Source organism: Etheostoma cragini, chromosome 7, assembly GCF_013103735.1.
Source record: "Etheostoma cragini isolate CJK2018 chromosome 7, CSU_Ecrag_1.0, whole genome shotgun sequence".
Taxonomy (NCBI): domain Eukaryota; kingdom Metazoa; phylum Chordata; class Actinopteri; order Perciformes; family Percidae; genus Etheostoma; species Etheostoma cragini.
In genome coordinates, this window is record NC_048413.1 from 2,632,491 (window position 1) to 2,657,686 (window position 25,196).

The 25,196-nt window shown below is 41.6% G+C and overlaps 2 protein-coding genes across 3 annotated transcripts in view; both read right to left on the reverse strand.

The window, feature by feature from the left end:
• Window positions 1–11,552, reverse strand: part of cs (citrate synthase) — a 15,313-nt gene extending 3,761 nt beyond the window's left edge. The window contains exons 1-8 of the mRNA XM_034877304.1: window positions 11,289–11,552; window positions 5,991–6,041; window positions 5,318–5,425; window positions 4,067–4,132; window positions 3,392–3,523; window positions 2,497–2,685; window positions 2,183–2,382; window positions 1,418–1,547 (exon numbers count right to left, since the gene is read on the reverse strand). Of these exons, the coding sequence (XP_034733195.1) occupies window positions 1,418–1,547; window positions 2,183–2,382; window positions 2,497–2,685; window positions 3,392–3,523; window positions 4,067–4,132; window positions 5,318–5,425; window positions 5,991–6,041; window positions 11,289–11,339 (927 nt within the window). The 5' untranslated portion in view covers window positions 11,340–11,552. The remainder of the gene's footprint in view (window positions 1–1,417; window positions 1,548–2,182; window positions 2,383–2,496; window positions 2,686–3,391; window positions 3,524–4,066; window positions 4,133–5,317; window positions 5,426–5,990; window positions 6,042–11,288) is intronic.
• A 1,517-nt stretch (window positions 11,553–13,069) lies between these two features.
• The window catches only part of LOC117948038 (inactive dipeptidyl peptidase 10), a 23,100-nt gene continuing 10,973 nt past the window's right edge, over window positions 13,070–25,196 (reverse strand). Inside the window, exons 6-25 of one of the 2 annotated variants that reach the window (XM_034877474.1) lie at window positions 23,453–23,505; window positions 22,772–22,853; window positions 22,179–22,299; window positions 21,353–21,507; window positions 20,718–20,815; window positions 20,421–20,544; window positions 20,050–20,091; window positions 19,855–19,959; window positions 19,012–19,103; window positions 18,218–18,265; window positions 16,725–16,843; window positions 16,577–16,624; window positions 16,204–16,302; window positions 15,786–15,852; window positions 14,415–14,609; window positions 14,261–14,315; window positions 14,069–14,168; window positions 13,901–13,959; window positions 13,716–13,788; window positions 13,070–13,630 (exon numbers count right to left, since the gene is read on the reverse strand). In XM_034877474.1, the coding sequence (XP_034733365.1) occupies window positions 13,413–13,630; window positions 13,716–13,788; window positions 13,901–13,959; window positions 14,069–14,168; window positions 14,261–14,315; window positions 14,415–14,609; window positions 15,786–15,852; window positions 16,204–16,302; window positions 16,577–16,624; window positions 16,725–16,843; window positions 18,218–18,265; window positions 19,012–19,103; window positions 19,855–19,959; window positions 20,050–20,091; window positions 20,421–20,544; window positions 20,718–20,815; window positions 21,353–21,507; window positions 22,179–22,299; window positions 22,772–22,853; window positions 23,453–23,505 (1,953 nt within the window). In that variant the 3' untranslated portion in view covers window positions 13,070–13,412. The remainder of the gene's footprint in view (window positions 13,631–13,715; window positions 13,789–13,900; window positions 13,960–14,068; window positions 14,169–14,260; window positions 14,316–14,414; window positions 14,610–15,785; window positions 15,853–16,203; window positions 16,303–16,576; window positions 16,625–16,724; window positions 16,844–18,217; window positions 18,266–19,011; window positions 19,104–19,854; window positions 19,960–20,049; window positions 20,092–20,420; window positions 20,545–20,717; window positions 20,816–21,352; window positions 21,508–22,178; window positions 22,300–22,771; window positions 22,854–23,452; window positions 23,506–25,196) is intronic. The other variant, XM_034877475.1, reaches the window with a different exon arrangement.

The following is a 25,196-nucleotide window of genomic DNA, read 5'->3' on the forward strand; positions in this document are numbered from 1 at the left end:
CACACACACACACACACACACACACACACACACACACACACACACACACACACACACACACACACACACACACGGGGAGAGAAGCGATACAGCATAGTATCGCGATATTTTCATTGGCAATATTTTATCCATACACAGGCGGCTAGTATCGATCTTTTTGGAAATTGAAGTGAAATGAACGCAGAGAAATGTATTTTTTTTTTAGATCAAACAGATGTTGACAAATTTCCCTTTTGGGGACATCATTTGAAATTGGGAATAATTAGAAGTTGGAAAAATAATACTAATAATAATAATAATAATAATAATGATAATAATAAGCAGCTGAATCATGCAATTGGGTCTAATCAGCTAATAATAAAATGTATGGCGAGGTATATTGATGGTGGAACAAGTTCTGGGCTTAACGAGGCACGGACGAGACTGGCGAACACGCCGAGGAGAGGAACACTCATCTAAGTCAAATAAGCTTCACAATTTGATGGAACTGAAAACTCGTCTTCCTTCGTGTCATTATTTCAGTCCCCAGTGCTGTTCACCTGCCGTGTTCCACTGCAGTGAGGAGAAAAAAAACCTATTAATCTTCAAGTGTCATGCCACTTGGAAAAGAGCAGATGTAAAATTTTCCCAAATAGGCTTTTTTCAGAGCCGATCTCTTGACTGAAAAGCACGGGTGTAACTAATAACATCAAAGATCTGTTCAAGTGTCCCAGGAAGCCAGCATGCACAACACCAGGACCCAAGACGGAAAGGAATTCAACCATCATCCATTTACACCTGTGCTTTTCCCACTGTGACAAGGGTTAGGTACCGGCTGAATTACATTGGTACACATTCCCGTAAAATGAAACATGCTCAACGTCTGTGAGCTTATCTGTCCTCTCTGCATGTTGACAGAGGGCGACTGACAGAGGGACACACACCCACACACCACCTTACAGTTCTCAAAACGTCACGCTGATACTGTTCGCTGTGATATGACGTTTAGGGCGAGGCATTAGCAGCCAATACAGAGGGTTTCTGTGCCCTGAGATCGTGGGGCAAGGCAACTTTTTTTCTATAGCAACAAGGCAATTTAAAGTGCTTCACATTAAAGAGCAGTTAAAGACGGCCATAAAAATAAAATAGGCTAAAAAAAGAATAAGATACAAGTATAAAAGTTACAGTGAGTAAGAAATTAATAATTATTTGATTTAATAGGTTGTAGTGACAGGTTTGGGAGGGGAGAGGGAGGTGTTTTATTTCTATTTTTGGTCATTTAGTTTAGAGTGTAAAATCTTCTGGTAAATATGATAAACAGGTTAGGAATCATTTTTACAACTAAAATATTTGTTTTTAAAATATGAATTATATATATTATATATTATATTATATATATATATATATATTTGAAAATAATGATTTTCTTGGTACAAACCTGATTGGCCAGGCCATGCAGAGGACCAGCCAGACCATTCATGGCAGCGCTGAAGGACAGGTAGGGATCAGACAGGGCACTCCCCACCAAGTGGCTGGTGTGGGCACTGACATTGCCCCCTTCGTGGTCACTGTGACATTAAAAAAAAACAAAAAAAAACATGTTAACACCACGATTTTCAAAGTGACAATTTACCTCCCTATGTCTGTCTGTCCACTCCATGTGCAGTTTGAATGCGAGGACTTCAAGCACTCCGACAATGTGTCAGTTTGATTGCATATGTTCGGCTCGGTGCACAAGTTTGATGTTTAATCAAACTTACAGGTTGTGTAAAATATCACCCAGTATTTCAGGCTATTAGTTGTACCTCCTTGAACTCAAAGGGAGAAGCGGCCAATTCAGGATTACAGAACTGTTGTGATAACAGTAGAAGTTGCACCACACAAACTTTGTCTGACATGACACCATGCAAGGTGCCTTATCTCACATTCAATGTTCACTCAATTTGAAGATGTTAAAATTAGTATTTTTATATATCTTAGTCACTGGGCACAGAAACAGATCCACAGTTTGAATTAGTGGATTGTTCTTCAAACACTCCATCTGAATGTTGCTTTAAGCAGGTCATTTAATTCACATTAAAAAAACATAGCTTTGATCGACTAGACACTAGAAAAGGAGGATAAAGCCTCAGAAAATGCTGGGAAACCCCATTTTGAAAATCAAAGCGCGTCTGTAATCTGATAGGTGTGTTACAAATTGCACCTGTGGATGGTGAGGTAGAGCCTCATCAGCTCAGTGAACTGGGCATCGCTGTAGCCCAGCATGTTGGTGAAGTTGTGGGACCAGTCCAGGTTCGAGTCGATGGCTCCGATGCTGCTGCCTTCGCGATACAGGTTGCGGTAGATCTTGGCAGCGATGCAGGGCAGCTTGGCAATCAGGTCCATGGAGTCTTCATAGACAAACTAAGAGAACCAGCACAAATGTACCACGTTCAATGAAAAGGAGTCTAGTAGTCAAGATGTGTCTCTGTAGACGAGCCACCAGCCTGGTTTACCATGAGATCAATGTAAACTCACCTCCCAGTACTTGGACTTGTGGACACCCTCAGAGTAGGCCCGGGCAAAGCTGCTCTCGCTGTTCAGTGCTGTGATGGCAGCGCTGAACTGAGACATGGGGTGGAGGTTTGTGGGGAAATTATCCAACATGGTGACAACGTGAGAGGGAAGTGCTGCTCTCTTCGCCCACTCTTTGGACACCCAGTTCACCTGGAGGAACAGGAGCACACAATGGAAGTGGGTGGGAAGAGAAATATTCAGTTTCCTGCTCATTCTACAGCAGGGTTTACAAGTTGACAATGTGAGCTACAGACACAGGTCAAGTAGTAACTTTACAAGTAAAATTGTTTGGTAGGGTGAAAAGGATGGATCTGATTGATCCCCCCTAGCTGTCTTTTTTCTACTCAATATTAGAAGCATTACAATTCAGAATATTAAATTACGAAAGGGTAAAAAAAAAAAAAAAGCTAAAAAGGAAAGGGTTTACCAGTCAGCTTATCCTCATATCACTCTTCAAGTAGATAGATAGCAATAAAATGCCTGTTTAAAAAAAGAAAAAGGTCCAAACATTGGATTGTTCCCCAGTTGTAACACAATATCTAGTTTATAGGACATCTTGTGATCAAATACGTTTATACCAAGGGAACAGTAATCACGTTGTCACTCACATTTTATGTCTTGTAAGCAATCTGAAGCAAATATGTCACTTTCTTCTATATTTATTGTTTTGCCAAAATGTTTAATTTAAAAAAAAATGCTGGAACAGCGTGGGGAGATATTGTCAAAATATGACAGGAAGCGCCTGCGATACTAGCACTGACAGATGGTATGGAGACAATGGACAGCTGCACAGCCCTCCCTTACTATAACACTACTGCACTATTATCTTTAAAGCTTCAGCTCCTCCACCACTCACCTGCTCCTCGGTGGGCACCTGTCCCGTGACCAGCAGCCAGAAGAGGCCCTCAGGCAGTGGCTCCTCACCTCCGGGAGCTGCAGGCAGCAACTTCTGACACTCTGGAATGCTGTAGCCCCGGAAACGGATACCCTGTGTATCAATGGGGAAAGAGAAAGAGAGAGGAGAATGCATATTCAAGTTATCATGAAATGCACCATCAAGTTGAGCGTTGGTAAGCTGCCAGCGTTAGCTCTGGCTCTACCAGTGTCTCTTTACACGTGGTGGCCTGTGAACTAGATACAACAACATGCTGCTCTGCCACTGGAAGTGAGCCACTTTAATAAAAAAGGTAATCAACATAAGTGCCTACTAGGCCTGCACAATATTGGAAAAATCTGCGATATTCCCCTAACGTCACATACACACGTTGCCCATGTGGCAACCTGTCTTAAAGGGGAAGAGTCGGCCGGTAATCATGTAAAAGGAGAACGGTGAAATTTTACTGTACTATCAAGCAGCAAAAAAGGATTATATCAACATGTGACTATTGCACGTGCGCACATCGCGATAACAAAGCTAAAACAACACCGTTCAGCCCTAGTGCCTACAAAGCAGGCTTATCTGCAAAAGACAGAGGTTGTCTGGATTATTAAATCACTGTAACGCTTTGTGCCACTTTGGAGACATACTGACCTCATCAGGGTCCAGCACAGAGGTCTCATACACCAGACCCTTCATCCCCCTCATACCTCCGTAGACCTGTGAATGAAAACACAAGCATACATATCCATTACAAAGTGAAAACTGTTAACACTATATACAGTTGTGCATTTGCAGTAGAGCCCGACCGATAAAGGATTTTTAAGGCCGATACAAACATTTGGTTATTTAAAAATCAGATTTATCAGCCAAACATAATAATAATATAAAATACAAAATACAAAATAATATGTAAATTGTGTTATTGTAACCCTAACCCTAAAAATCGGCCATTAGAAATGCCGATACCGATAGATCAGGAAATGCCTAGTATCGGCTGATATTATCTCTAGTTTGCAGCAAAAACGGTAATGCAACATTGGACAATTTTGGTTAACAATGCAAAGTCTTTCACAAAGACAGGAAGAAATAACCTAAATCTTATTTAGCTTTAGGTGTATTCCCTAGAATAGGTAAGTGCACTTGGATATTAAAGCCACACACAAAAGGTGATTTCAATTATTCTGGCTGGTTAGACCTGTGCTCAGGTTGAAGGTGGGCTGAAGCTATGGTGGGAATTTATTAGGTCACAAGTTTGATCTACCAATAGGAATGATGAATGTATTATTTGTCCCGGCCTAACAGGTGCAACAAAGCTAACAGGAGGCTCAGGAAGATGTCAATCACACACACATCTTTACAGACCCACACAGTTCCGGGAAGTGGTCCAATCAGCCAGAATAACTGAAAACACTTGTGTGGATGTCGAGGGTCTTTGAATGGATTAGCATACCATAGATGGGCCATAGCTGAATGCTTACTACTTGTTGTTGAAAGTGAAATTAAATCAAGTCAGGACTCAGCAAAATCTTCTTAACACGCCATGTCAACTAGCCAGAGGTCAGAGGTGTAATGAGTGATTAACCGAAGAGGATGACACGGTTATTGCTCTGGTGTGTGGGAGCGGGTGTGTGCGTACATGGGAGCAATGTGAGTCGCCAGAGTACAGTAGAGATTTGAGTGACTCAGCTAAAATGTCTTGGCAGGAGGCTAGACATTGTGACCTCTGAGGGAGGTGATCTAGGCAACAGTAAATAAGGCTGGGCAGGCCTTGACAGATTAGGTGAAGCAAGTATGCCCCGTCTAATCCAAAAGGTCATTGGCCTACATGCTCCTTCCTTAATGAAATAAATTCTGATCCACTAACAGATGTTTTCTGTGTCTAACACCTCAAGAGTCACTCACCATGTCAACATTAATCTGTCCTATGTTGGTTTTGCCATACTGTTGTTTAAAGTTCTTGATCCTGGTCTGTTCTTTGGGGATGAGGTCTGCCAGAACATCCTTCAGATTCTGTAAAAAGACAACTTTTAATTAGTCGAGCCCTCGATCACACATCTAGTTTTAACCCTCTGAACACTCAAGTATTTTTGACAACCTCTGGTCTGTCTGGTTTTATTTTCTAAAAAAAAAAAAAGCTCGTAAAACAAATCCCATTGTCCACAGTTAATCTCTGAACATCATTACTTTTTTGGGGAAAAACTGGGCTGTTGAATGTAAAAACCAAAAGGTTCTAGGACCATAAAGATAAATGAAAACGGAACAACACACACACACACACACACACACACACACACACACACACACACACACACACACACACACACCTCTTTTGCCCTAATGCCAATAAACAAAACAATAACGCCATATTTATCAAACACACACACACTCTCTAAAACAGTATAAAGCACATTCCACCAGGTGAACTGGGGTTAATTCAACAGACTATGTAAACATATGTAGCTCCACAAAAGGTCAACATGTACTTTTAATACTCAAGAGAACACAGAGTGACAACCAGGTTAAAAGTTGAGCTTTAAAAAGTAAGCAGTCTTTGGAGTTAATGGAGTGCACTTACTGTTGTTGATGCGCTGGCATTTCTGGCAGCCACAAGAAAGTAGGTGGCATTCTGTTGAACACACAAACAATAGGATTTGAGTATTAATATCATAACCACAAACCCTAATAAAAATGTAAAGGCCAGAGCGCCTTACATAAGGAACTGAGACAACGTTGTCGCACTTCAAAAATATTTTATGCTTTCTATTAGTTGCAAGTGATACCTGATCAATCAAAAATCACGCGGTTTTAGACCTCCAGCTAACATATGTGAACTGAATAAACCAGGCCACACTTCAAATCAATTATCCTTGAGTAGTAGTTAGAAACATCTACGGACCAAAATGTTTTCTAGCTCTTTCAAATTGGTCTCAAATTACAATTGCAGGTTGTTTCGAACCATTTTAAGCTGAGTTCAGGCAGGGACTGGGACCATTTACCCTGCAGTAGAGGCATGGCGTAAACACGACCAATTAATCAAGGGTCTAAATTATTCATCCTTCCTCCTTATATTGACAAGCACTTCATTTCTCCTCTTGGCATAGTCTCAATTACTCTGGGCATCCTCTCTAAAACACATCAACTGTTTAACTTGTCTATGTGAATCCCTTTTGTACAGATTTTGCTTGTGGGTCCTTTCTCCTCCAATTTCATCAAACACAAGCTGTGTGCGGGCGTGCTGAACTCTTACATATAAATGATAAATTGCATCCAAGCCCTTGCAAGTTCACACAATGCTGATTACGCCGATCACCGGCAGGGAAAGCCCAACGGAGTTGTGGTGTGTGTGTAACTACTCTCACTCACTGCCAGAGGGGGTAAACCAAAGTTCCGCACTTCAGCTTTAAAGGAGATGATGTGGCTGGGACGATCACTACAAACAGCTGCTACAAGTGAGGAGGATTACTCCTTGACATTCCTCACATGAAACATAAAAGGAAAGAAAAAAAATCCACACAATCACCAGTCTACAACATCAATATGTACTATTGATTCTCTTGCTAATGTGGTTTCCCCTTTTCTGAAATTCATACTAATTCACTGCAGGTGTCAAACAATTACTAAACAAAAAAGATTTTTTTTGTATTTGTAATTGGAGGGCCTTTTGATGGAGTAGCACGCCTAGAACTAACCTACTGTAACATGACTAACAAAAAAAGGAGACCAAGGTCCATAGATAAAAACTCATTTTTGCATGACTAAGTGTGGAAATAAACGGATCATTTTTCAATATAGGAAATATTAAAAAATCATCCGTCATCTAACTAAAAAAACTCATTATGCTCAGTGAGTATGTTTACATGCACACCAATATTCCACTATTATTCAAAATATGACAATATTCTCAACTGAATACAGGTCATATAACAGCATGTTCCAGTTGGAGCTTCTGAAAAAGGCCTTTTTCTGAATATAACATTTTCCGATTAAGACGTGGAATATTTCTGAATTATTCAGGTTTTAGAGGCATTCTTTGGCCCTATACAGCGCATTCGGAATATGCGTCTCAACCGGGGTTTCACCGCAGTTTAGGGCCTCTTGCCTGTTCAACAAACCGTAAACAAACCAACCAGCCAACAATTTGCAAGGCTGCAGACCCGATATGGAGAAAATCAGGTACTTTTAAACATTATCAAAGACTTGGATATTAACAAGTTTTTATGGGCACACATCGCTACGCCAACGTTTTCAAGGAGCTGGTTGAAGGTATGAAAGAGAGAGGCTGTGTTCGCACAGTCCAACAAGACCACCACTGGTGGAAAACTTTGGGATAAAAAATATTTTGCACGGCTCCATGTAAACAGGGATAATAGTGGAACAGCTTAAACGTTGCATGTAAACGGAACCATTTTCTAAATTCTATTAAGACGTTATATTAGCATAGGTTTACATAGTTTCTTTTTAAAAAAACACTATCTTTATCATAATGCACATTGGTGCAGCTCCTCTTTTCCCTGTGTGTTGAGCTCTCTGTTTTAGCTACAGAGTGAGACATCTCATTTCTATTCTATCTTTGTTGGGAGTCACACATGCGCATTACCCAGGTAAGGACTACTAGCCAGTCAGAAGCAGAGTATGAGGGTGTGCCACGCTAGCAGCTAGCTAGCATTGTAACGTGTGTTGCAAAGTGACGCATGTTTGTCTCTAGAGCTTTTTGGGAACAGTATTTTCTGCTGTAGATGGTAAGTCCCTTGGGGGGGGGGGGGGCTTTGGCTTTTTCACTTCGTAAACCTATAACGTGCACAAAACAGACATACAACACAATAAAGGAAAGGGGAAAGCCAAAATGCATAAAATGAGCACTTTAAAAGGTTTGTAGGTATTGCCAAGATGAGCAGTGTGATGAAAAAAAAGAAGATCACTCATTGCACTGAGAGTCCTCTAGAACTAATAGCGCTTTGGTTCTAAGGCCTTTGACTGTTGCTGGAGCGAGACTAGGCGATGTACAGCAGATTAAAAAACGACTGGCCCTGGGTATGAAAGTGTTTGGAGGCTAGTAATCTTGTTGGAAGCTGAGTGGTGAAACAGGACTCCTCTGTCACCTTGTCAAAATTATCAATGGGAGAGGGAGGAGTCTGGGGGACAGAGGGCAGCTGGCTCTACTCCCAATGGGGTCCCCTCCCTAGAACCACAACCGGTGAGCATACCAAGGGACGACGAGGCTCACCGAAAAACCAAAAAGGTAGGATCTTGAGTCCCCACCAGCTGAGAGAGAGAGAGAGAGATTATGTAACAGCTCAGTGTCTCAAATATAGAGCGGCAGTTTCAGTCAGTCACTCGCCGTGTCCTGCCTGCTAGAAAGGTTGGAGCAACTACACTGCCCTGAAGGGTAGAGAAGATGAGGATGTCACTCCAATTTAAACATACTTTTGTTTACATACCATTGGGAGGAAGAAACTGCGTTGACGGCAGACACATCATATATGTACTGTATCTGTTAGTGACTCTTTACCCTATGTAAGAAACTTTGTTCTTAAAAACAAACCAATTGTACAAACCTTTGATAAATGCTGTATTGTGCATTTGTTAAATATGTCCACGACACATGTAAGCAACAGGTTTTGCCACCTCAAGTTCTTATCACAAAACTAGAGATACATGAAAGTCAACTTTCCCTTTCTGAAAAACTGGATCATTTGAAACCAGAAAAACTATTTAGAGACCACAACATGAACACTGTGAATCACCTGATTTCCGGTCATAGTTCAGAGACAAAACATTGTTGGGTCAAAGAATGGCATGCAAATACAAAAAACAGCTCACTAATAAAACTTCTCGACAAAGATTAGAAGTGATAAGAGAGAAAGGGTTATATTTTTAGAAGGCAAAGACCTCTATAGTCGCCTTTCTGCTAAATGTATGTTGAATTGTCTAATTAGTTAATTAATGAATTTACTAAAATTAGTTTTGCTGAATGTGGTTAATGTTGGACAGTGATGGCATGTGGCCATGTCATATACATAGTGGAATCAGGATCAGGAAATCCACTTTCCAGTTTCCTGTCGATTCTGCTAACTTCCTGCCAGCCAGCTGGCCGGTCAAGTTTCCGAATATAAACAAAGAAGAAAAGGTGGAGAACAAGAGCTCAAGCTTGCAATCTGACGACTAAAGGCCCTGACACACTAACCCGATAATCGGCCGTCAGACAGTTTGGCAAGGTTGGTGACTCGAGTCTGTTTGGTGTGTTCTGTGCCGGTCGATGTTGGAGGGGCCAGCGGCCTTCATTTTGGCCAACTTGACGTGCTCGAAGACGTACTTGGAAGGCGGACACTGTTGGCAGTCAGACTCAAATGACCAATTTGATTGGTGGAGTGCTAACCCGGTAATACTGAGCGCGACTAGAGTCAAACACGTTTTGATGAACTATTTTAGTCAAATATGACATTGTATTCTGAACAAGACGCCACGACAGGCCGAAGAAATTCCGGAGAAAGCCGACACACGTGACACGTTCGTCCCATCAGCTGCCGTCGGCATCTCTTCGGTGTGTTCTGAAGCACTTTCTTTTTGGCCAACTCAGGGAAGCGGTCAGTCAGACTGCCTTTTCTTCCGTCGTGTTGGTGTGTCAGGGCCATAAGAGTCACCCATCGGGATAGGGAAATCAACTCAGCAGTCTCCTCCTGACTGCTAGCCTGGCCAGTCAAAGCTTTCAAATACGAATATCAGAGTAAACACAAAGGAAAAGGTGAAGATGGCTATCAGCTATAACCTATGGCTATGGTGCCGACTACGCGGATAAGCAAGGCCATCTCTGCATCCATCTCTACATCAGAGGGGGCACCAAAGCAAACATGGAGGAATTGAACACCGACTGTTCTGCTGGGCATCCTGCTAGCCAGTGTGCAGGCATCAGGCCTCAGGTGACTTTGGTGTCCTTCCGCCAAGGCTTGGCTGGATCCTGAGTGAGCCAATGTATTGCCACATTCTGTTTTATGATAGATCATGCGCAAGTTGAAGGAGCTGATGGGATGTGTGCCAGATAAAAGTGATTGATATGAGGGTCATTTAGCAGTCTAGGCTGAAAGGTCAGTGGAGTAAAACACTGGAATACAGTCACCGGAGGTTACAGTCAGCAACATGGAAGTCAATTACTTTATTCTTGTTTGCAAGTGTTCAACATATTACGCATCCAGGTGGTATAATAATGACACAGTTAACTATTAAAGCATGTTTTAATCACATGCTAAATGGTTAAATAAGCCAACTGACAGATACTTTAAGTGTCTGAATTCCCTTTTTTCTACAATGTTGAATAAATGTTGGAGAACACACAACATATTTTGAGAAACGTGAACTGAAAGGATGCTACATCATTGGCTGAAATCTGATCTTGAAGGTCAACGGGTGTGGTTAAGAAACACAAAGTTGAAGCTGAGTTTAAAAGAAATGTTCGTCTGTAGCTAATCAATAGAACTTTTTTTTTTACTAATAAAGAAACGGGACAGGCGAAGTTAACACGGTCTAGTCACTAACGTTCCGGGTTAAAGAAACATGTTCAGGCGGTGACAGGCCAGCAAAGGGAGCAATGATGACACAAGTTCACAAACAGTAACGTTATAACTCAAAAGGTTATCGGTTTAGCTTACCTACATTAAACATTAAAAAATAAAAGCTGTTCTTAAAAGCCGTTACACTGTTTCAGAAATTTTTAGCCACGTTTTTAGTCTACATCATTTCACAATGCAAAGCTAAGCTAGCTAATGTTACGTAGCTTGCCATTACGTTGTTAGCACGCTAACCTAACGTTAGCATCATTAAATAGCATCCACAACTTTGACTGCTAAACAGGCCTTAAGGCCGGTTCGAGTCCTCTTACCTTTGAATTGAGTAGTTTAGGCGCTAACCTGCTCACAGTCAGAAAGGACATTGTGTCTGTGTAAAAGTGTTATGTCTACTTATTCTTTACAACTAAAGAAGTCGCTGCCAGTGCACCACGGAGCTGGTTGAAGGTGCCCCTCCAGAAAGCAGAAGGTTGAAGAGGGATTCAGGCCCGCAAGTAGCAGCAATGTTGATTGGACGATGGGTTGGATTGGCACGATAGCGTATAGGGATTTGATTGGCTAGAGCGCTATTGGGTGTTCGCTGATGGAATATAGGCAGTTATAGGCCCGCCCTCTGGCTGTGACGACCGCTCTCTTAATACATCTATGGTGACGACAGCTACATATCAGGGTTGGTTCAAGAACGAGCTGTACAAAGTCTTCCAACTTTTTTGTTTAGTTGAAGCCAAACTATTGTAATACTGATTGCAGATGATGAAGCACCCGTTCTAACACAATTTATCGTGGTTAATGTGACAAGGATTATCATCAACACTAATCTTTATTTATCAGGTTTATGTAACAGGGATTCCTTTTGCACAGGTGCAGTTATATGGCATCTTGGCTGTGGCTCCAATACAACAGACTCTGAACTTTACCCTAAATTGTGTTAGCAACATAAATGAGCAACATTAAAATGGAGATAGATAGATAGATAGATAGATAGATAGATAGATAGATCTTCTTTATTGTCCACTGAAAATTGCCAATCCTAAATTGCATCTTTATTTATATCTGTAAGCCTATTGTATATTTTTGGGATTCTCACAATCCACCCATTTATCTCATTTAGAATCTGCCAACACTGATTTAAATTAATATCAGTAGCCAGGGCTTTCTTTAATTTTTCCATTTAAAGCAGTAGCTATTTGCTGTGACTTTACTTTTGCAGAGATCAAAGTCAGTATTTACCAAGTGTTAGCACATTGTGGGAATTTGCTTTGACATAATCATAATTATCCCTTCAAATGGCTGTGTTAGATAGCCAAGATGATAAGTGAAGGAGACAAACTAGATTGTTGCTGTAAAACATGAAGTTCGAACTTTATTGTCAAGGACTGTTGGCAAAAAGGAGTAGCCGGTCGTGTAGAGTCAAGGGCATTCAGTTTTAAACCAACTGCATGCAGTTTACCAGTACGGTTTGGTCTATAGTTTGATGCTCGAGCCCACTGGCCACTAACTTAGTGGACTGGAAGATAAGGCTCAACAGTTTATCCAAACACAATACACAAGAAATGTTCAAAATGCCAAGATGTACCAAAACTGAAACACGGTACACAAACAGTAAATAGTTCAGACCTACATGGAGATCTTGCAATCCCCCTAGAATCAGAGCTTGTGGTGTAAAGTTGCATACTCATTTGTTATCACACAATGCAAGTAATGCTAATAAAACCAGTGAATAAAGTCCTCTAAATGCATGTGGTACATTTAGAATGATCCAAATGCTTCATTTAACGTTATTTTAGCTGGGAACACACTGTGAAATTTTTATGACACGCTGCAAAGGGCCACAGGTCGGAGTCAAACCTTGGCCCACTGCGACGAGGAGCAAACCTCTACATGTGGACGGCTGATCTACCAACTGAGCTATCCGGCCGCCCTACAATGACATCTTAAAGATCCTTATCTTTAGATATTTTAGAACTTTCCATATTGTTTAATTTGTATGAGTGGAACTCTCTATACATCTGAATGGGATCCTGTAGTCCTGTGATAAGTTGTTTTTTTAAAGTCTTCCTATGTCTACCCAACTGTTGGAAGATTTATGGGTGCGATTTAGATCTGTGTAACAGAAAATGCAATGGAAACTAATCCACATCATGCAGCCATTACGACATGCATGTTTTAAAATCTCTGTAAACCTTTGGCAGAATCAGTAGCCTACTAGTGAATTTTGTATTTAAAAAAAAAAGCAGAGCCTTGACCATACAGTACATCAGCAGAAATAATTGAGGTTTACAGTACATAAATTTTTCCAGAACATGTAGGAGGTGATCTGATGTGTTTGGTCCCCACTCATGTGCTCTTGTGCCTAGTAATCCGTCCCAAGGTGATGCATAAAATGGCATACAGTCCAAAGATGGTCCTTCCACGAGCATTGAAAAGGGGCTCTGGGCTCAATCATCTTCTTCCTCGGGATCCTCTACAGGATCTAGGAGGTTGCTGTGCTTCAAGCAGCCTTGGAGGTAGTTCACCACTGTCCGCTGGAAGTGCTGGATGCTGCGTGGCTCTCTCAGGATGTGACCCTCGTCCGGGTACAGCTGCAGCGAGTAGTTGGCTTCCACCCTCACCAGTCGGCTCAGGAGCTCAGCAGTGTGGTGGAAGTGGACCCTCGCTTTGGCCAAACACACATGCAAATTAGAGGTGAAGAAATCAAATATCAACCTTTAAAGTCAGTGTGACATTGAACAAAACCTTACCATCCGCAGTTCCATGTAGAATAAGGAAATGCTCATCTTTCAGCTTGTTAACCTCCTCCAGCAAAGAGGTAGTCTGAAAACAGATACATCACAACATGAGTGTTTTATTAGGTACACAGTTTTTGTTTAAACTGCATTAGATTTGGGCAATAAAACTGTAACTAAGTGTATATCCACAGCCTCACAGAGTAAGTGTGCTCCTCCTTTGCTGGAAGGCCTAGATACCGCTCTGAGAATGCAGCACCTGGCAAAAGTGGAATAACATTTGCTCAAATACATGAACCGTGCCGCTGTTGCGTCACAATTTCTACAAACTCAATGCCTGAATAGTTGACGACATGATTTAAACTCACTATAAAGCCTGAAGTCAGTTACCGGTGCCATAGCGACTGCGCACTGAAAGAGTTTATCTGTTGCAGCTAACATCTTGAGAGTTAAATAACCTCCAAATGCCTGGAAGGAGAAACAGAAAAGTGCTGAAATAAACGCATCTTGACTTCAATAGGAGTATTGAGTTTCTAAATCTGAAAAAAAAATGCTGTAACCTTGCCATAGAGGACCATCCGACGATCGTCAATATAAGGCAGTTGCATCAACAACCTGCGGAGATATCATAAAATCCTGTCAGTTAACCAATTCAGAGGCATCCTTTTTACGAGTCAATCATAAAGCTTTATGTTGTTGCATAACGGCACTGACTCGACAACTCCCAGATAATCTTTGACTCTAACTGAGCCGAGCTTGCGTGGATCCACAGCGGTGGTCTTCTGGCCACGGCCGACCCCACTCCTGCCGTCCACCCATGCCAAAGCCACATTGTGTGTGCCAGAGAGGACCTGAGGCCAGTCGAGAGCAAATTCCTCTGTCACCGACTGACAGCCCGGAACGCCATCCCTGAGCGACAGACAGACAGGGTCAGCCAGTATGGTGACAGTTGGTGGGCACGGAAGAGTTGAAAAGAAGGCTAGGGGGATCATAGGTTGCACAACAGGTGACTCTTAAGACATAAAAAGCTAAATGTATAGAAGGGTTCATTTAAATTAAAAAAAACAGTTCCATAACATGGATTCCATAAGTAATAGGTGCAATATTGCTCTGGTTTTTAAGAGTGGGCCTGTTTTGTTTTGTAGTACCTCTAAAGTACCAGTATTCTTTAAAAAAAAAATTCATTGGTTAGCATCTGAAATTTTGATAATTTTCCAAAGAGAAAATGTAACAACTGCAGCCTATTATGCTGCAATATGCCTAGGTGGGGGGAGGTGAAGTAGAAAGCAGGTTCTTTTCTCCCTCAGGCTCTTTTTTTCCTTTCTTTACACAAACATCTCTTGTACATGCAAACAAGTGCAACACCATGAATGCCTTCGTGCCTTCAACGTCTTTGTTCATTTGCTGCTGCTTTTTTTGCTTTGCCTGTTAGTCTCACTGCTTGTGTTTGCTACGCTTGCTTTGTTGTTGTATTGCCCGATGCTTGTGTGCTAGACTTTAAGTCCTTTACGTTGTCTTATGCTTCTTGTCACATGGAATCTTTGTTAGGATTCTATGTGAGTATGTATGAATGTGTTGGAAATGTTTGGAGTGTATTGTGTCTTATTCAATTTGGATGCTTTGCCTTTTGCCAGGCCGCCATTATAAATAAGAATATGGTATTAAGGACTTACTTGGTTGAATAAAAATGAGGAAAAAAAAAAGTTTAACTAATTCTTTTATGATTTTGGGAGTGTAATGCAGCCAGAAGAAAGCTTTAACGTTAGGCTTCTCTATGGGGCCATTATTGTAGCAAAACTATTTGCAAATGTGTGGAGAGTTGTGCTTCTATGTATACCTCAATCCGTCTGTGCGTAATCAGATATGTAAATGTGTAAAATAATCTCTAAAAGCACACCAAAATTTGTGAAATTGTACAGGAATCTGCAAATGTGCATTAAGAATCGGTGTGTGCCAAATCAATTTGGGTAATTGAGAATTGTAAATGTGTAGACAAATGTGCAAACAAGTCTGTAAACGCGTACACATATCTGTCAATTGAGCCATTGGTGTTACAGGAGTGTTAGCTTCTTCAGAGACACTTACACGATGATGAGGAGAGGGTGCAGGTTGGCCTCGTAACCCTGCGGTAGAGATAGCTTCAGGTGTACATCTAAGGAAAGCAAACGGTTTCAACAAGGTCAACTGTCCATAGGCACGTTAGGATTGCTGCTACATTTAGAGCCTCTGCCTGAAATACATCTGAACCTCTGAAGCACGTTGAAATGATCTTGAAAAAAAGATGTATTCCTTCATTTGAACAAAACATGACCAAACATGCATTTCCACAATCTGAAAGAATAATTGGCGCTGGTCCCTCAGGACAGGCATGCAGGTGCTTCTTAATATAGGTTGACTACTTGAGGAAGGCTCTCAAGGTGATCTGTGAATGCTTGTATTTTTGTGGCCAATCTCCTAAATGTCAAAGCATGTCAAATATAGCCAATGGATTGTTTTGTTGTACCGTGGTTGTCTGCCGGGAGTGTCCTAAACAGAGTCTCAGGGAGCCTCTTGTCCTCCAGAGCTTTAGATAGAGGGCTGTTATCCTCCAAGACGACGTATCCTACAGAAGATAAAAACATCACTGTTTCAGATTATTAATCTTAAACATCAAAACAGACACAATGGGCCATGTGATTGCCATATCTATATCATCTCCATGTTAACAGCTCTAGCAGAGAGCCACAGACAGAGGGCAGTGTGGTTCCACATTCTGGTGTGCGTTAATGTACCGCCCTCTGCAGGAATGTGTGTAGAAACTGCAAACAAGCCTGTGTGTGCCTTTGCATGAGTGTGATTATCCCATTGGTAAACATGTGTGCAGATGTAAGACTCACTGTAGGGGTCCTTTGTACTGTGAACTGTCACTTTAGGGATTCCTGGGCCTGGGGGATTTTGCAAAAGAAAACCTTTTAAACCAACTGTCTGCAGCGTGAAGGTTGAAAGCACATTCCCTGCTCATCTCTGCATTCATATGTCATTTACCTAGACAGTAGAGGGTGAAGTGGGTTTGATTGGGGCTAAAGTGAGCTTTGAAGAAGCGACATCCATCTATGAGGTTACAGGAGATGCACTGGCGCTGGAACACTCCATCCAGGTCCACACTTGGGAAAAAGAGAAAAGAGTTATTGATCACACATTTGAAGAAGAAAAGCTATTTGATTTGCTCCAGAGAGAGTCAATTAAATGCGAAGGTATTAAGGCAAAGTGTCAGCGTCTCGAGATAAACAGCAGTTGACTTTTAAGAAAAAAATGGCGTTCAATAAGGCTAGAGCTAAAAGATTGCTCTGTTAGGCCGTGTCAAGTCTCTAAATGACCCTCTCCACTCCGCTGCTTACAAATTTCACACAGGATGAATCGCAGACCAAGTTTAAACAAGCCCCTGTCCCTCCTCCAAAATATCGTGCTATCTCCTGGAGCCCGGAGCTATGTAAGCTAATAAAAAGATATGGAGGTGGATGAGGGAATAGAGGTGTGTGTTTATCACAGAGGGGACCATAAGACTCAGGACAGAGGGTCCTTGTTCCCTGGCCTCAAACATCTACAGCACACAAGAATAAAGATGCACATGTCAACACGTTTAATGTAAATGTAAATGTGCTGTATTTATATAGCGCTTTTCCAGTCTTAACAACTTGGTACACTTGGTAGAGTACACTTGGTTAGCCATGTTAGCGTAGCTCCAGGTTTGGTCCAAACTTAAATAGCTCAACAACTAATTGACAGATTGATATGGAATTGTTGTCCAGATATCCATACTTCCCAGAGGATGAACCCTGACGACTAATCCACTGAAGTACCTCAATTGATGGGTTGGCACAAATGTTGTACAAACATGGTTACCAGACAATGAATCTTAATGACTTTTGTGAAGTCCTTTGTGGATTTGCAGTGAAATGTCTTGACAGCTACTGGATATATTGCCCTAAAATTTGGTTCAGACATATTAATGTCCCCATCAGGATGAATTTGCATAACTTCCTCTGACATTTCATTTTCACCTAGCGCCACCATCGGGTAATTTATTTTCAATTTGTTGATTAAATACCTGCGAAACTAACGGCTAATTCCCATTAGCCTTAGCTGTACTTTGTGTTTAGTGCTAAATATCAAATGTTAGCATGCTAACACGCTAAACTACCTTTGTTCAAAGTTCTATATTATACCTGCTACATAAAAAAACTGCTGCATATCAGAAGATTAGCATTGTCCTCGCAAGCATGTTGCCATGCTAATGTTAGCATTTAGCTCAAAGCACCACAGAAACCTGGCTACCTGGCTAGCCATTACACAGATATTATAAATCTTTGGGATAAAGTTGGAGTGCAACTGAAAAAGCAACTCTCAAAGATTACACAACAAGTAAGAAAATCTGAAGTGACCAGTCCACAGGACATTTTATCTTCAGGGTAATGTCAATCTTGAGTCTGTGTATAGCTTTGTACAGAATCTGTCCTTTCACAGGGGAGCGGGTTTACCTGTAAAGGTGTCTGCTTTGTCTGGATTCTTCTGCACTCAGGAAATAGCTGATGATGAGAAAAACACACAGCAAGTTACTCAACACATCCGAATAACTGCAGATCACCTTTGGGTATCTTAACTTCATCATAATTACACTAGATTTGAATAATTCATGACAAGAACAGATTTCCATACTTCAGCATGTTATTAAAATGGCATTTCATTTGTAAAGCACCATTAGTGATGGGGAATTAAATCAATTGTGAAGCCGATGTGCATTAAAGCATCATTTCTATATGAACGTGAGTACTGTGAGACAGAATGGCTTGTGTGTGTGGAGGCAAAGAGCCACCCGTGGGCGTTGGGGCTGCAAACAACTTGATCTATAATTGCCTTTTCCTTGATTCAGTGTGATGCTCACACCTCCGGTTCATGAGGAGATTCGGCCCTCAGCAGGATGGAAACAGATTTAAGTGATAATCTCTGTTCAAGTGTATGTTTTACTTTAGCCTCCTCAGTGGCAAAGCATTGCCACAAGCAAAGTCAGGGTTAAAGCCGTTTCCTTTGGCCTTTTAACCAAAACAATTTACCACATTTTACTTTTAGTTTTTTTCTTTAGATTGACAATTTTATGAGTACCATTCACCCGGAGTCTGACCTGACAAAGGAGTTTGCTCTTTAGTAGCCGACGCGTCTAGAATTGTGCTCCCAGCTTATAATAAGAGATCATTTTTAATGAGGGCCACTATTCTACTCTATAGTGAGTAGCTGTTAGGGGCGCTGGAAGGTGATGCAACCTGTCTCCACACACATTTTTCCAGCATTGTCGTCGAGGGCGCAGAGCGAGCTGACGTCCCAGCTGCCTGATGTCAGGAAGCGAGGAGGGACGGAGGGGATGGCAGGCTGTGTGACACAGATAAACAGAGAGGAAGAGCAGTGTAGAAGCAGGCAGACATTCAGAATAAAAAAAGATGTTTTACAGGAAGATTAAACCAACTGATGGCTACAGAGAGAGTTCAGAACAGTTCGTTTTAAACAATTGGTCATTGTGACAGTGGAACTAATGTTAGCAAGACACAGAAGGGACAATTTTGGATTGGATCCAAAGCCACTAATGAGTTGAATGAGCCCGAAGGTGTAAGACTTCACTTCCCAACAATTATTAAACCTAATGCCCTTTTTAATGTCAAACCTACTTAAAAAGAAACACAATGTCATTCCCGTCTGATATGCATATTTATTTTGTTTTAACAAAAAAAAGCATCATTTATCAGTTTTTATTTCCCCTGCTGGGGATGAATACATTGCTAAATTGAAAAGAATTGATTTGTTTTTCTTTCATGTTAATCAGGGCAAAAAGAAATTAGATTATTAATGAAGGAAATGACTAGGTAAAGGGTGTGTTTAAGTAATTAGGGAGAACAATAAGTACACAGTAACAACAATAAGAGAGGAGGAGGAGGAGGAGGAGGAGGAGGAGGAGGAGGAGGAGGAGATTGAAAGCAAACCAGACTGTAATGGTCTGTGCTGCTGAGATCTGTAATCACACTGTTTCACAGTATGTGGCCCCCATTGAAACGTTAACAACCAATTTTGTCAGAAAGTATTCAAGGAAGACTCGAGGGAGTAAAAGTTAACTGGCCTCAAAACTGACCTGGGCTGAAAGACCGGCGATGTGGTGAAACTCTCCGCGGGCGCCCTGTTTTGCTGGCAGGATTGTATAAAACACAGCGCCGTCGGCTGAAAACAACGGCACGTCCTGATGAAGAAAAAATACAGAGTCAAATACAAAGACGGTAGTGATATAAACAGGTGTCGTAAAACTTCATGAAACATGAGCCATACATACCTGTCGTTGGTTTTGCATTAGGTCCATGGCCAGTTTGTGTTTCTGTTGATTAAGACCCACACAGTATGGAGAAGTTACACCATTTGCAAAACTGACAGTAACAGATCATTATGTTTATTAAGTATTAAATATAGAAATCCTAAAACATTGGCAATGTGTAACTGAAATCCGTGAGGATTTACAGAAAGGAACCAAGCCGAGAAATACTGTAGAACATCACTGGAAATCCTTCCCATGCAGTAAATGACCTTAAACATTAATCCAGCCAGTTGACTCCCAACACAGCATGAAAGCATAATTTTATTAAAGACGTATATTGCAGCGGAGGCCGTTTGTTGATTACTAAAGTGGAACAACTGATGACCGCTAACCTCTGAGCAGGCCCCGGTGGTCGCCTCGCACACGCACAGCACTGATTGGTTCTGGGCACGGTTCAGCCAACGAACCGCGAGGCGGGTGCTGCTGATCCAAGTCACCATGGAGATGTAGCTGTCCCTGAAGAGACGATGCGGAAAATGAGACACGGGGAAAGCAATGAAAAGTGGTGCAAAGGGATGAAAAAAAAGAAGAATCAGTGGAAGGGAGAGGAATTTGAACATGGGTAATAATATCTGACAGGGGGTATCTAACATCTTATTTTTTCTTATTTCACATTCACCAAGATGTACCTGGCCCTGAGGGAGTCAGGAGGCATCATCTCAACAGTGTGAGCTGGACCGTACAGATTCACCACCAACAGACTGACCGATGGGATACTCGAGCCAGCCTGTGACACAACAAAAAGACAAACATGATCAAATAAACTAAAGAGTGTAAAATGAAGAAAAAAAAGAGTATGTTTCAGCAAATCTTTCTAGCCACGCAGCTAGACTCTAAAGTCTCGACAACTGTTTAATTATTAGCCATGGCATTTGGTCCAGGTATCCATATTACCTAGAAAATAAATCGTATTAACTTTGGTGATCTCCTAGCTCCACTAGCCTGTCAAAGTCTTGTAGTTATTGAGTTAAATAACTAGAAGCACCGCCTGATGTTCACCTGGATGTTCCTGCTCCTACAAAACTGTTCGTTTTGGGAAACAACGACCTTCAATTTGGATTGCGCGACAATGCAGACATGTCTGGTTCTTTCAGGGAATGGTTGTAAAGATTTACAAAGAATATGTTTACGGCATTTACTCCATAACTGCGACATTTTGGGACCGATTGGTGGGGATCTCCTACGGACAAAATACACACGGCGATCCACTGGTACACCGCTACATGTGGCTGTAGACTTTACTCTTGTTTCAATCCATTTTTACCTTTGGGTAGTGAAAGAGCACATTGGAGGGGTAGAGACCCCCTAAGAAGTGAGGGATTTCCATCACAGGTGTGGCAGAGTTGTTGATGGTGAGGTACGCTAGCCGGGCCCCGTCCATGGACCACCAGTGGGCAACGTATGTCAAGAGCACTTCCTCTGTTTTAAAAGACAGTGTGTGTTGTTAGATCAAACTCAAGCATACACCTGCTGTCCATGATTACTGTTGATAGCTTGCAGATTTTTGACTATGTGGTCTTAACCTTCATGTTGTCCTCGGGTCAAATTGACCCATTTTACTATATAAATGTTATTGAAAATAACATGATTTATTCCATTCCATTTATTCCAACGATCTTCTGCAAGTATAAATCTCTACTTTCATTTATTTTGGGGGGTCTTATTCAATTTTATAGCATTTTAATTAAAAAATTGAAGTGGTTTTGAAATACACTGAGCAAAAGTTGACATATTCCAGTCTGTGATTATCCATCAACACACTTTTTTTTAATTTTTTCCCAAATAATTCCTAATTTCAGACTTTCAAACTCAAAAATTAGGTATCATTTGTTATAAATGAGGTTTATTGACCAGAAATTCCAAAAATAACTGTAAAACTAAAGTTGGTAAGTTAGTGTTACGTAGTGTTGAAAATGTAAAAAAAAAAAAGGGACAAACGTTGAAAAAAAAGCATCAAAAGTGTTGAAAAAAAGGGACAAAAACGTAAGAAAAAGTTTTAAAAAACATCGATAAAAAGCATCAACGAACATGTTGAGTTGCAATTTTGATGGGAAGACAACACGAGGGTTAAGCGCTGGAATACTTCCTACCTTCGTAAGTCCAGTCCGACAGCCCGTTCACCACATTCTGCTCCAGGTCGGTGGTTGTGAGACGCAGGGCTTTGCTGCTCACACTCGGCTTGTAGTAGATATCTCCTTCAAACACGTAGGCCTGACACACACACAGTGCCAATCCATAATCAAGGCTGAACGGCTGGAAGCTTCATCGCTGGCTGCCTAAATTGAGCCCCGATGCCGTCCAAGAGTGAATAAATCATCGGCCAGCACACACACGCACACACAATTGAGAGCCAATGCATATTTACTTGCCAGTTAATATGCTGCAGACGAGCGCCGACATTGCAGCGCAAGCAAATTACATTACAGTGAAGGTACACAAATTGTATTACGAGTGGGAAACAACCCCATTATAGCAACACAGTCTCTGCAATAACTTCTAAGATGGACTTTATCACACAAGGACAGAGAGGTAGTACCATTGATGTTATCATTAGGAGAATGATGGCAAAGAATTTTATCATTATGGATTGTAAAGATTGAGAAAATCTCCTTATTGTATTGACGGGTGGAGCTGATTCAGATCACACAGCAACCTATTGATCAAGGTAATGAGTCTGGCTTACCAGCTGGCTCCCCTGAGGCCCCCAGGAAGCATATTGTAGCACTGCTTTCTCTCTCCCTGGAGGGTTTAGCTCCAGCAGATCCCTGGAACACACACAAATACTCAGACATAAGCCTCTCCGTTCAGGGATGAGTGTCCTGTTTAGAGCCTTCTGGGGTCCATCCATGCCCAGGCCTTGAGCTCTGCTTGAGAGAGACACCGTACTGTGAGGACAAAAAAAAGAGCAAGATGCAGAGAGGGGGAAACAAAACAGAGAATGGAGTTGGGTCATGCAAGAGTGCAACATTTCTTTGTCCATTGTCTTATCTGCAGTTATTTTCTTCCTAAGGACAGGCACACATTTTCCTCCAAGGCATACTCAGGCAATGATCAATTCTGCAGGTCCTCCTGAAAATTCTTTTCAGATCCATCTCTCAGAGGCTCCAGGGATCCTCCACAGACACCCCCCGCCCCCCAGACACAGTAATGCTGAATATGAATCTCAGGCAGGCAAATCTGAAGTGCAGTACACACCTTACATTGGGATATGGAACCTGGAAAGAATACTGATGAATGAATGCATGTCTGACAGAAACATGAGGCTCGGATTCGATGAGACACACTCTGGGGGACGTTTTTCAATCCGCGGGTCTGCTTGCATGCCCAGTGCAGCCCATGCATTAGCATTCATGAGTCCACCTACCCATTAGCCACATTGTAGAAAGCATAGGAGGCTGTGAAGGACTGAGAGAACACCTGAAAGAGGTAGAGGATATCATGCACACAGGTGTGCCGCACTTAGATGACAACACACATATTTTAAGTGCTCACACATGCTCGTTCACATGTATAAAGAAACGCAAACGGAACAAAGGTCATGAAGGACACTGCTGAGGCCAACCTTATAATTAAGCGGTAAGAAACAAGAAGCTGTGGTAACATTCTCTAATTTCTCCAAAGCACCGCATCAAGTAGACTATCGCTTCTTTTTAAAGGCATTTTGATGCAAAATTTGACAATGAAATCTTCAATGACCCATAAATTATTTATTTTTTTAATAATAGTTTATTAACTATTTAATGTTACCATATCACTGAAAAAAAGGAAGTAGTAGCAAAGTATTTGTATGTGTCAACGCAGTACAACATGTAACATTGCTTTGATTGTTACTGAGCTGATCCCAGCTTACACACTTTTTCACATTTATTTGAGTCATTAAACCACTGGCAGCCATTTCAAGCATATTACATCATTATTGCGATCACATCTAAATAACAGAAATTTGGATCATGGGGAGCCTTAAAACTGACTTAAAGAGACAATGTTAAAGACATGACATGTGAAAGGAAAGCCCAAATACTAAGACAGTCCTTCTTATTAACTACCATCATTACAGCTAATATCCATCTCGCTGAGATCTATTGTCGCAACCCTGACTCAAGCATCAGCAGCTCGATGAATAATTAAATGAACACGCTGAAGAAGACTAAGCGAACGGAATCAATGAATGTGTATATGTGTGTGTGTTTGTGTGTGTGTGTGTGTGTGTGTGAACCACAATTGATCACAGCATTACCTGATGAATTCTCAGTAATGTCTTGACTCATGCAAAGGGGTTGGAAGCAGGCTCACTGGCCTCTGAAAGCCTGGACCCTACTGGACAAACACTCCCTAAAGAAATGAAATGTCACATTCTCTGTACAGCACACTTAGCGGGGAAATTGGATTTCTCCTCCACGTTGTGTGTGTGTTCTTAGAAAATGCATGGAAGACGTGACGCAGGAGTAAAGCTGCGGGGATGAAGGAGGGGAAATAACTTCAAAGGCCATCTCAATGGAATTGAAAATCTGATTGCGGTGTAAAGTCTGAACTTGAGAGGGCAACGGCGTGTGCAGGAAAACAGCTGTTAGAGTTTCAACAGAATATAACTGCAAAGACAGGAAGAGGAAGGGACGAATCGGTCCAACACTACAGGAAAAAGTGAGGGGTTGGAGATAGAGAGAAAGAAACAAAGACAGGAAGGGAGGAAAGGATGCAAAGGGGGCCGAGGCGCAGCCAGAGTTGTATTTGACACGCAACCGGGGCCGGTCTTGAGTAACACTGAGGGGTGCAGCCTCGCTGAGAGCACCGCGTTCTTGTTTTAACATGGTGGAGCATGTGGCAGAGACTGTATGTTATGGTGGCTGTGTGAGTGTGTGTGTGTGTGTTTGTGTGTGTGTGTATGTCACATTCAATCAGCTGTTTATGATTTGTCATGGAACCCAGAGATTCTGCTCTTGATTTAACATGGTGGAGCATGTGGCAGAGGCTTACGTTATTGTGTGTGTGTGCGTGTGTGTGTTTGTGTGTGTGTTTGCGTGTATGTCACATTCAATCAGCTGTTTATAATTTGTCAAGGAACCCAGAGATTCTGCTCTTGAATTAACATGGTGGAGCATGTGGCAGAG